Source organism: Oncorhynchus nerka, linkage group LG1 (assembly GCF_034236695.1).
Source record: "Oncorhynchus nerka isolate Pitt River linkage group LG1, Oner_Uvic_2.0, whole genome shotgun sequence".
Classification (NCBI taxonomy): domain Eukaryota; kingdom Metazoa; phylum Chordata; class Actinopteri; order Salmoniformes; family Salmonidae; genus Oncorhynchus; species Oncorhynchus nerka.
The window spans coordinates 56,521,599-56,534,825 of NC_088396.1; the positions used below are offsets into that span (position 1 = coordinate 56,521,599).

The window sequence follows — 13,227 nt, forward strand, 5'->3', positions numbered from 1 at the left end:
GAACTATATCACAGTCAATACTATGAATGAACTATAGCACAGTCAATACTATATAACAGTACTATATAACAGTACTATGAATGAACTATATCACATTCAATACTATATAACAGTACTATATAACAGTACTATGAATGAACTATATCACAGTCAATACTATATAACAGTACTATATAACAGTACTATGAATGAACTATATCACAGTCAATACTATATAACAGTACTATATAACAGTACTATGAATGAACTATATCACAGTCAATACTATATAACAGTACTATATAACAGTACTATGAATGAACTATATCACAGTCAATACTATATAACAGTACTATATAACAGTACTATGAATGAACTATATCACAGTCAATACTATATAACAGTACTATATAACAGTACTATGAATGAACTATATCACAGTCAATACTATATAACAGTACTATATAACAGTACTATGATTGAACTATATCACAGTCAATACTATGAATGAACTATATCACAGTCAATACTATATAACAGTACTATATAACAGTACTATGAATGAACTATATCACAGTCAATACTATATAACAGTACTATATAACAGTACTATGAATGAACTATATCACAGTCAATACTATATAACAGTACTATATAACAGTACTATGAATGAACTATATCACAGTCAATACTATATAACAGTACTATATAACAGTACTATGAATGAACTATATCACAGTCAATACTATATAACAGTACTATATAACAGTACTATGAATGAACTATAGCACAGTCAATACTATATAACAGTACTATATAACAGTACTATGAATGAACTATATCACATTCAATACTATATAACAGTACTATATAACAGTACTATGAATGAACTATATCACAGTCAATACTATATAACAGTACTATATAACAGTACTGAATGAATGAACTATATCACAGTCAATACTATATAACAGTACTATATAACAGTACTATGAATGAACTATATCACAGTCAATACTATATAACAGTACTATATAACAGTACTATGAATGAACTATATCACAGTCAATACTATATAACAGTACTATATAACAGTACTATGAATGAACTATATCACAGTCAATACTATATAACAGTACTATATAACAGTACTATGAATGAACTATATCACAGTCAATACTATATAACAGTACTATATAACAGTACTATGAATGAACTATATCACAATCAATACTATATAACAGTACTATATAACAGTACTATGAATGAACTATATCACAGTCAATACTATATAACAGTACTATATAACAGTACTATGAATGAACTATATCACAGTCAATACTATATAACAGTACTATATAACAGTACTATGAATGAACTATATCACAATCAATACTATATAACAGTACTATATAACAGTACTATGAATGAACTATATCACAGTCAATACTATATAACAGTACTATATAACAGTACTATGAATGAACTATATCACAGTCAATACTATATAACAGTACTATATAACAGTACTATGATTGAACTATATCACAGTCAATACTATATAACAGTACTATATAACAGTACTATGAATGAACTATATCACAGTCAATACTATATAACAGTACTATATAACAGTACTATGAATGAACTATATCACAGTCAATACTATACAACAGTACTATATAACAGTACTATGAATGAACTATATCACAATCAATACTATATAACAGTACTATATAACAGTACTATGAATGAACTATATCACAATCAATACTATATAACAGTACTATATAACAGTACTATGATTGAACTGTAACACAATCAATACTATATTAAGGTACTATGGCTGAAGTATAATATTTCATTATATAACAGTAAATCTTCTTGGGTATGACGTTACAAGCTTGGTACACCTGTATTTGGGGAGTTTCTCCCATTCTTCTCTGCAGATCCTCTCAAGCTCTGTCAGGTTGGATGGGGAGCGTTGCTGCACAGCTATTTTCAGGTCTCTCCAGAGATCGGGTTTAAGCTCTGGCTGGGCCACTCAATGACATTCAGGGACTTGTCCCGAATCCACTCCTGCGTTGTCTTGGCTGTGTGCTGAGGGTCTTTGCCTCGATCCTGGCTAGTTTCCCAGTCCCTGCCGCTGAAAAACATCCCCACAGCATGATGCTGCCACCACCATGCTTCACCGTAGGGATGGTGCCAGGTTTCCTCCAGACGCTTGGCATTCAGGCCAAAGAGTTCAATCTTGGTTTCATCAGACCAGAGAATCTTGTTTCTCATGATCTGAGAGTCCTTTAGGTGCCTTTTGGCAAACTCCAAGCGGGCTGTCATGTGACTTTTAGTGAGGAATGGCTTCTGTCTGGCCACTCGACCATAAAGGCCTGGTTGATGGAGTGCTACAGAGATGTGTTGTTCTCCTGAAGATTCCCCAATACAACAGCAGTAGGGTTGTACCTGTAGCCATGATTCTCATGGTTTGAGAGTCCTTTAGGAGGATTGTTGAGTTGCGTCAGTGAAACGTTTATACCCAGAGTCAAGTATATCGCAATATATCAAAATTCAATTGTGGGGGGGCAAAAAAACATTTTGGAAAGCAAATGGCCCATTTTCTGTAAAGAAAAGACAATGTAAAGACTGTAATCTGTCTTAGTTATCAAAATGCTCAACTTAATTGGCCTAAATTATTGGCACCAGTGGAGAGCATCGGTCCCCCGGTGAGTGGCTACAGGCACATAATTCACTCTTTATCATTGTTGGCTCAGTGCCACTTAAACAGCAACATCCTCCTCCAGTTTATTATTCTACTTGTGTCTCCCCTTCTCATAGGCCATATGGACACTGTCTCCCCTTCTCATAGGCCATATGGACACTGTCTCCCCTTCTCATAGGCCATATGGACACTGTCTCCCCTTCTCATAGGCCATATGGACACTGTCTCCCCTTCTCATAGGCCATATGGACACTGTCTCCCCTTCTCATAGGCCATATGGACACTGTCTCCCCTTCTCATAGGCCATATGGACACTGTCTCCCCTTCTCATAGGCCATATGGACACTGTCTCCCCTTCTCATAGGCCATATGGACACTGTCTCCCCTTCTCATAGGCCATATGGACACCGTCTCCCCTTCTCATAGGCCATATGGACACTGTCTCCCCTTCTCATAGGCCATATGGACACTGTTTTTATTGGTCAGTTGGTCAGTGCGAGTAGAGTAGGCTACTCTGTCATTTGTCCAAGTAAAAACAGATTCTGCTAATGTCTCCAGTCATTTTATTTTATTTTACCTTTATTTAACTAGGCAAGTCAGTTAAGAACAAATTCTTATTTTCATTGACTGCCTAGGAACATTGGGTTTAACTGCCTGTTCAGGGGCAGAACGACAGATTTGTACCTTGTCAGCTCGGGGGTTTGAACTTGCAACCTTGCGGTTACTAGTCCAACACTCTAACCACTAGGCTACCCTGCCGTCCCGTCATATAAAGTGTATTAGAATTGCATGAATTGTAATCAGAGGGCTGATATTAATGCTATAAATGCCAGTCTCTCTTGGCTAAGAGTTGAGGAGAGACTGACTGCATGACTTCTTCTTTTATTTAGAAAGAGGAATGTGTTGAAAATCCCAAAATTTGTTTGCATAGTCAACTTACACACAGCTCTGACACACACACTTCTCCCAAAAGACATACCACCAGGGGTCTTTTCACAGTCCCCAAATCCAGAACAAATTCAAGAAAGCATACAGTATTATATAGAGCCCTTATTGCATGGAACTTCCTTCCATCTCATATTGCTTTAAATAAACAGCAAACCTGGATTAAAAAACAGAAAGAAAAGCCTCCCCTATTGGACCTAGATAGTTTGTGTGTATGTATTGATATGTGGACTACGTGTGCCTTTAAAAGAAATTAATGTAGTTCTGTCCTTGAGCTGTTCTTGTTCTGTATTACGTCATTCTGCGTTATGTCATTCTGTATAATGTCATTCTGTATTATGTCATTCTGTATTATGTCATTCTGTATTATGTCATTCTGTATTATGTCATTCTGTATTACGTCATTCTGTATTATGTCATTCTGTATTCTGTCATTCTGTATTATGTCATTCTGTCATTCTGTATTACGTCATTCTGTATTATGTCATTCTGCGTTATGTCATTCTGCATTATGTCATTCTGCATTATGTCATTCTGTATTATGTCATTCTGTATTACGTCATTCTGTATTAGGTCATTCTGTATTATGTCATTCTGTCATTCTGTATTATGTCATTCTGCATTATGTCATTCTGTATTATGTCATTCTGCATTCTGTATTATGTCATTCTGTATTACGTCATTCTGTATTATGTCATTCTGTATTATGTCATTCTGTCATTCTGTATTATGTCATTCTGTATTATGTCATTCTGTCATTCTGTATTATGTCATTCTGCATTATGTCATTCTGTCATTCTGCATTATGTCATTCTGTATTATGTCATTCTGTCATTCTGTATTATGTCATTCTGTATTATGTCATTCTGTATTATGTCATTCTGTATTACGTCATTCTGTATTAGGTCATTCTGTATTATGTCATTCTGTCATTCTGTATTATGTCATTCTGCATTATGTCATTCTGTATTATGTCATTCTGCATTATGTCATTCTGTATTACGTCATTCTGTCATTCTGTATTATGTCATTCTGTATTATGTCATTCTGTATTATGTCATTCTGTCATTCTGTATTATGTCATTCTGCATTATGTCATTCTGTCATTCTGTATTATGTCATTCTGCATTATGTCATTCTGTATTATGTCATTCTGTATTATGTCATTCTGTATTATGTCATTCTGTATTATGTCATTCTGCATTCTGTATTATGTCATTCTGTATTATGTCATTCTGTCATTCTGTATTATGTCATTCTGCATTATGTCATTCTGTATTATGTCATTCTGTATTATGTCGTTCTGCATTATGTCATTCTGCATTACGTCATTCTGTATTAAGTCATTCTGTCATTCTGTATTATGTCATTCTGTATTATGTCATTCTGCATAATGTCATTCTGTCATTCTGTATTATGTCATTCTGTATTAAGTCATTCTGTCATTCTGTATTATGTCATTCTGTATTATGTCATTCTGTCATTTTGTATTATGTCATTCTGTATTATGTCATTCTGTCATTCTGTATTAAGTCATTCTGTCATTCTGTATGTCATTCTGTATTATGTCATTCTGTATTAAGTCATTCTGTATTATGTCATTCTGTATTATGTCATTCTGTCATTCTGTATTATGTCATTTTGTCATTCTGTATTATGTCATTCTGTATTATGTCATTCTGTATTATGTCATTCTGTCATTCTGTATTATGTCATTCTGTCGTTCTGTATTATGTCATTCTGTATTATGTCATTCTGTATTATGTCATTCTGTATTATGTCATTCTGTCATTCTGTATTATGTCATTCTGTATTATGTCATTCTGTATTATGTCATTCTGTATTAAGTCATTCTGTATTATGTCATTCTGTATTATGTCACTCTGTCATTCTGTATTATGTCATTTTGTCATTCTGTATTATGTCATTCTGTATTATGTCATTCTGTATTATGTCATTCTGTATTATGTCATTCTGTATTATGTCATTCTGTCATTCTGTATTATGTCATTCTGTATTATGTCATTCTGTATTATGTCATTCTGTATTAAGTCATTCTGTATTATGTCATTCTGTATTATGTCATTCTGTCATTCTGTATTATGTCATTTTGTCATTCTGTATTATGTCATTCTGTATTATGTCATTCTGTATTATGTCATTCTGTCATTCTGTATTATGTCATTCTGTCGTTCTGTATTATGTCATTCTGTATTATGTCATTCTCTATTATGTCATTCTGTCATTCTGTATTATGTCATTTTGTCGTTCTGTATTATGTCATTCTGTATTATGTCATTCTGTATTATGTCATTCTGTCATTCTGTATTATGTCATTTTGTCGTTCTGTATTATGTCATTCTGTATTATGTCATTCTGTATTATGTCATTCTGTCATTCTGTATTATGTCATTCTGTATTATGTCATTCTGTATTAAGTCATTCTGTATTATGTCATTCTGTATTATGTCATTCTGTCATTCTGTATTATGTCATTTTGTCATTCTGTATTATGTCATTCTGTATTATGTCATTCTGTATTATGTCATTCTGTATTATGTCTGTATTATGTCATTCTGTCATTCTGTATTATGTCATTCTGTATTATGTCTGTATTATGTCATTCTGTCATTCTGTATTATGTCATTCTGTCATTCTGTCATTCTGTATTATGTCATTTTGTCATTCTGTATTATGTCATTCTGTATTATGTCATTCTGTATTATGTCATTCTGTATTATGTCATTCTGTATTATGTCATTCTGTCGTTCTGTATTATGTCATTTTGTCGTTCTGTATTATGTCATTCTGTATTAAGTCATTCTGTATTATGTCATTCTGTATTATGTCATTCTGTCATTCTGTATTATGTCATTTTGTCGTTCTGTATTATGTCATTCTGTATTATGTCATTCTGTATTATGTCATTCTGTATTATGTCATTCTGTATTATGTCATTCTGTCGTTCTGTATTATGTCATTTTGTCGTTCTGTATTATGTCATTCTGTATTAAGTCATTCTGTATTATGTCATTCTGTATTATGTCATTCTGTCATTCTGTATTATGTCATTTTGTCGTTCTGTATTATGTCATTCTGTATTATGTCATTCTGTATTATGTCATTCTGTCATTCTGTATTATGTCATTTTGTCATTCTGTATTATGTCATTCTGTATTAAGTCATTCTGTATTATGTCATTCTGTATTATGTCATTCTGTCATTCTGTATAATGTCATTTTGTCGTTCTGTATTATGTCATTCTGTATTATGTCATTCTGTATTAAGTCATTCTGTATTATGTCATTCTGTATTATGTCACTCTGTCATTCTGTATTATGTCATTTTGTCATTCTGTATTATGTCATTCTGTATTATGTCATTCTGTCATTCTGTATTATGTCATTCTGTCATTCTGTATTATGTCATTCTGTATTATGTCATTCTGTATTATGTCATTCTGTATTAAGTCATTCTGTATTATGTCATTCTGTATTATGTCATTCTGTCATTCTGTATTATGTCATTTTGTCATTCTGTATTATGTCATTCTGTATTATGTCATTCTGTATTATGTCATTCTGTATTATGTCATTCTGTCATTCTGTATTATGTCATTCTGTCGTTCTGTATTATGTCATTCTGTATTATGTCATTCTCTATTATGTCATTCTGTCATTCTGTATTATGTCATTTTGTCGTTCTGTATTATGTCATTCTGTATTATGTCATTCTGTATTATGTCATTCTGTATTATGTCATTCTGTCGTTCTGTATTATGTCATTTTGTCGTTCTGTATTATGTCATTCTGTCGTTCTGTATTATGTCATTCTGTATTAAGTCATTCTGTATTATGTCATTCTGTATTATGTCATTCTGTCATTCTGTATTATGTCATTTTGTCGTTCTGTATTATGTCATTCTGTATTATGTCATTCTGTATTATGTCATTCTGTATTATGTCATTCTGTATTATGTCATTCTGTATTATGTCATTCTGTATTAAGTCATTCTGTATTATGTCATTCTGTATTATGTCATTCTGTCATTCTGTATTATGTCATTTTGTCATTCTGTATGATGTCATTCTGTATTATGTCATTCTGTATTATGTCATTCTGTCATTCTGTATTATGTCATTTTGTCGTTCTGTATTATGTCATTCTGTATTAAGTCATTCTGTATTATGTCATTCTGTATTATGTCATTCTGTCATTCTGTATTATGTCATTCTGTCATTCTGTATTATGTCATTCTGTATTATGTCATTCTGTATTACGTCATTCTGTATTATGTCATTCTGTATTGTATATAATGTTCTGTGTTCTGTGTGGACCCCAGGAAGAGTAGCTGCTGCTTTTGCAACAGCTAATGGGGATCCTAATAAAATACCAAACACCTGTCGTATTCAGCACGTGACAAATACATTAGATTTAACCAATAGCAACCTGGACTATCTGCATTGACTATCTCTTTGACTCATAGACAGACTGCCCCATAGAGCACCATTCATCCTGTATAGACAGACAGACTGCCCCATAGAGCATCATTCATCCTGTATAGACAGACTGCCCCATAGAGCATCATTTATCCTGTATAGACAGACTGCCCCATAGAGCATCATTCATCCTGTATAGACAGACTGCCCCATAGAGCACCATTCATCCTGTATAGACAGACTGCCCCATAGAGCACCATTCATACTGTATAGACAGACAGACTGCCCCATAGAGCACCATTCATCCTGTATAGACAGACTGCCCCATAGAGCACCATTCATACTGTATAGACATACTGCCCCATAGAGCACCATTTATCCTGTATAGACAGACTGCCCCATAGAGCACCATTTATCCTGTATAGACAGACTGCCCCATAGAGCACCATTCATCCTGTATAGACAGACTGCCTCATAGAGCACCATTCATCCTGTATAGACAGACTGCCCCATAGAGCACCATTCATACTGTATAGACACACAGACTGCCCCATAGAGCACCATTTATCCTGTATAGACAGACAGACTGCCCCATAGAGCATCATTCATCCTGTATGTGAGTGAACCAGCCGCCTGTCTGACAGTCTGACCCAGATGTTCACATTAGCTGCTTCAACCATAACAGAGTGTGTGTGTGTGTGTGTGTGTGTGTGTGTGTGTGTGTGTGTGTGTGTGTGTGACGTGCTTCCGCCCGTCTGGCAGTTGAGTTGGCATCCTGTCTCCTGCCTCCACATGGCTGAGCTCAAAACACACAGCCGACCCAGACCACAACCTAGTAGAGAACTAGACTAGAGATAAGGGGTCAACCCAGACCACAACCTAGTAGAGAACTAGACTAGAGATAAGGGGTCAACCCAGACCACAACCTACTGGAGAACTAGACCAGGTACAGCCAGAGATAAGGGGTCAACCCAGACCACAACCTAGTAGAGAACTAGACTAGAGATAAGGGGTCAACCCAGACCACAACCTAGTAGAGAACTAGACCAGGTACAGCCAGAGATAAGGGGTCAACCCAGACCACAACCTAGTAGAGAACTAGACTAGAGATAAGGGGTCAACCCAGACCACAACCTAGTAGAGAACTAGACCAGGTACAGCCAGAGATAAGGGGTCAACCCAGACCACAACCTAGTAGAGAACTAGACCAGGTACAGCCAGAGATAAGGGGTCAACCCAGACCACAACCTAGTAGAGGACTAGACTAGAGATAAGGGGTCAACCCAGACCACAACCTAGTAGAGAACTAGACCAGGTACAGCCAGAGATAAGGGGTCAACCCAGACCACAACCTAGTAGAGAACTAGACTAGAGATAAGGGCTCAACCCAGACCACAACCTAGTAGAGAACTAGACCAGGTACAGCCAGAGATAAGGGCTCAACCCAGACCACAACCTAGTAGAGAACTAGACTAGAGATAAGGGGTCAACCCAGACCACAACCTAGTAGAGAACTAGACTAGAGATAAGGGGTCAACCCAGACCACAACCTAGTAGAGAACTAGACTAGAGATAAGGGGTCAACCCAGACCACAACCTAGTAGAGAACTAGACCAGGTACAGCCAGAGATAAGGGGTCAACCCAGACCACAACCTAGTAGAGAACTAGACTAGAGATAAGGGGTCAACCCAGACCACAACCTAGTAGAGAACTAGACCAGGTACAGCCAGAGATAAGGGGTCAACCCAGACCACAACCTAGTAGAGAACTAGACTAGAGATAAGGGGTCAACCCAGACCACAACCTAGTAGAGAACTAGACCAGGTACAGCCAGAGATAAGGGGTCAACCCAGACCATAACCTAGTAGAGAACTAGACCAGGTACAGCCAGAGATAAGGGGTCAACCCAGACCACAACCTAGTAGAGAACTAGACTAGGTACAGCCAGAGATAAGGGGTCAACCCAGACCACAACCTAGTAGAGAACTAGACTAGAGATAAGGAGTCAAACCAGACCACAACCTAGTAGAGGACTAGACCAGGTACAGCCAGAGATAAGGGGTCAACCCAGACCACAACCTAGTAGAGAACTAGACTAGAGATAAGGGGTCAACCCAGACCACAACCTAGTAGAGAACTAGACCAGGTACAGCCAGAGATAAGGGGTCAACCCAGACCATAACCTAGTAGAGAACTAGACCAGGTACAGCCAGAGATAAGGGGTCAACCCAGACCACAACCTAGTAGAGAACTAGACTAGAGATAAGGGGTCAACCCAGACCACAACCTAGTAGAGAACTAGACTAGAGATAAGGGGTCAAACCAGACCACAACCTAGTAGAGAACTAGACCAGGTACAGCCAGAGATAAGGGGTCAACCCAGACCATAACCTAGTAGAGAACTAGACCAGGTACAGCCAGAGATAAGGGGTCAACCCAGACCACAACCTAGTAGAGAACTAGACTAGAGATAAGGGGTCAACCCAGACCACAACCTAGTAGAGAACTAGACCAGGTACAGCCAGAGATAAGGGGTCAACCCAGACCACAACCTAGTAGAGAACTAGACTAGAGATAAGGGGTCAACCCAGACCACAACCTAGTAGAGAACTAGACCAGGTACAGCCAGAGATAAGGGGTCAACCCAGACCACAACCTAGTAGAGAACTAGACTAGAGATAAGGGGTCAACCCAGACCACAACCTAGTAGAGAACTAGACTAGAGATAAGGGGTCAACCCAGACCACAACCTAGTAGAGAACTAGACTAGAGATAAGGGGTCAACCCAGACCACAACCTAGTAGAGAACTAGACCAGGTACAGCCAGAGTTAAGGGGTCAACCCAGACCATAACCTAGTAGAGAACTAGACCAGGTACAGCCAGAGATAAGGGGTCAACCCAGACCACAACCTAGTAGAGAACTAGACCAGGTACAGCCAGAGATAAGGGGTCAACCCAGACCACAACCTAGTAGAGAACTAGACTAGGTACAGCCAGAGATAAGGGGTCAACCCAGACCACAACCTAGTAGAGAACTAGACTAGAGATAAGGGGTCAACCCAGACCACAACCTAGTAGAGAACTAGACCAGGTACAGCCAGAGATAAGGAGTCAACCCAGACCACAACCTAGTAGAGAACTAGACTAGAGATAAGGAGTCAACCCAGACCACAACCTAGTAGTTTACTAGACTAGGTACAGCCAGAAATAATGCCTAAAGGAGCACTAGAAACAAAAGAAAAGCCTGGATGGCCACTAAACCAACCAGCAACCTCACAGCTATCAAACAGGGACCCTGACTGACAATCCCTAATTGCTTATCAACCAGGCTCAGCACATGTACAAGGTTGCTGCTGCCCCCTGGGGAACGGAGTGTGGAAGTGCTCGTGTGCTGTCTAAACTACCTAACCACTTCCCTAACATGTGACGCATGTCTCTAAGCAGACAATGAATTATGTATTGGCAAATCCATATTAACAGAGTGATGTGGAGACTCCGATTTTTCCCTTTCAAATGTATGTCAAACTAAAACCAATGATTGCATTAATTAAACAAACCATTCAACTTTAAACACACACACACACGTGAAGGCAGTAAAAATCCTCCTCAGTGATTCATCACATTCTGACGGCTTGGCGACGGGAGATAGTGTTTCGCTGGGGCTGTCTGAGCATGTAAATGAAATGAAGGTGTGTGTGTGTGTGTGTGTGTGTGTGTGTGTGTGTGTGTGTGAGTGAGTGAGTGAGTGAGTGAGTGAGTGAGTGAGTGAGTGAGTGAGTGAGTGAGTGAGTGAGTGAGTGAGTGAGTGAGTGTGTATGTGTGTGTGTGTGTGTGTCCACGTCCGTGTACATCTGTGTGCTTGTGCACTTCCCAGTGTGTGTGAAGGTGACTCCTACCTCCTCTCAGCAGCTCAGTGTGCAGGTAGGCCAGCCCCCGTGTGACAGAGTGTGTGAGGCGACAACAGCTGACCCAGTCTCCTGTCTGCAGACTCAGGTACTGACACAGAGAACCCTGGAGAGGAGAACGACAACATGACTTTACTGTTTCATCGTAGACACACATAGAGATACAGGTTGGAGAGTCGGTTGTCAGCTCACTTCCCACCAGATTTGAGGAATGAGGAAGAGGAGGATGAGGAAGAGGTGGAGGAGGAAGAAGAGGAAGTAGAAGAGGTGGAGGGGGAAGAAGAAGAGGAGAGGAGAAGGAAGAGGTGGAGGAGGAAGCGGTGGAGGAGGAAGAGGTGGTGGAGGAAGAGGTGGTGGAGGAAAAGGTGAAGAAGGAAGAAGAAGAGGTGGAGGAGGAAGAGGTGGAGGAGGAAGAGGTGGAGGAGGAAGAGATGGTGGAGGAAGAGGTGGAGGAGGAAGAGATGGTGGAGGAAGAGGTGGTGGAGGAATGAGAAGGAAGAAGAGGTGGAGGAGGAAGAGATGGAGGAGGAAGAGGTGGAGGAGGAAGAGGTAGTGGAGAAAGAGGTGGAGGAATGAGAAGGAAGAAGAGGTGGAGGAGGAAGAGGTGGAGGAGGAGGTGGAGGAGGAAGCGGTGGAGGAGGAAGAGGTGGAGGAGGAAGAGGAGGAAGAGGTGGAGGAGGAAGAGGAGGAGGAGGAAGCAGTGTAGGAGGAAGAGGTGGAGGAGGAAGAGGTGGTGGAGGAAGCAGTGTAGGAGGAAGAGGTGGAGGAGGAAGCAGTGTAGGAGGAAGAGGTGGAGGAGGAAGAGGTGGTGGAGGAAGCAGTGTAGGAGGAAGAGGTGGTGGAGGAAGAGGTGGAGGAGGAAGCAGTGTAGGAGGAAGAGGTGGTGGAGGAAGAGGTGGAGGAAGGAGAAGGAAGAAGAGGTGGAGGAGGAAGAGGTGGTGGAGGAAGCAGTGTAGGAGGAAGAGGTGGAGGAGGAAGAGGTGGAGGAGGAAGCAGTCTAGGAGGAAGAGGTGGAGGAGGAAGAGATGGAGGGGGAAGAGGTGGAGGAGGAAGAGGTGGAGGAGGAAGAGGTGGTGGAGGAAGCAGTGTAGGAGGAAGAGGTGGAGGAGGAAGCGGTGTAGGAGGAAGAGGTGGAGGAGGAAGAGGTGGAGGAGGAAGAGGTGTAGGAGGAAGAGGTGGAGGAGGAAGAGGTGGAAGAGGAAGAGGTGGAGGAGGAAGAGATGGAGGAGGAGAATGAAGTG

The 13,227-nt window shown here is 39.3% G+C and overlaps 1 protein-coding gene across 1 annotated transcript in view; it reads right to left on the reverse strand.

The window, feature by feature from the left end:
* The window catches only part of bmpr2b (bone morphogenetic protein receptor, type II b (serine/threonine kinase)), a gene marked incomplete at its 3' end in the record, with an annotated part of 125,324 nt that overhangs the window by 26,208 nt on the left and 85,889 nt on the right, over nt 1-13,227 (reverse strand). Inside the window, exon 6 of the mRNA XM_065019706.1 lies at nt 11,978-12,092. Within this exon, the coding sequence (XP_064875778.1) occupies nt 11,978-12,092 (115 nt within the window). The remainder of the gene's footprint in view (nt 1-11,977; nt 12,093-13,227) is intronic.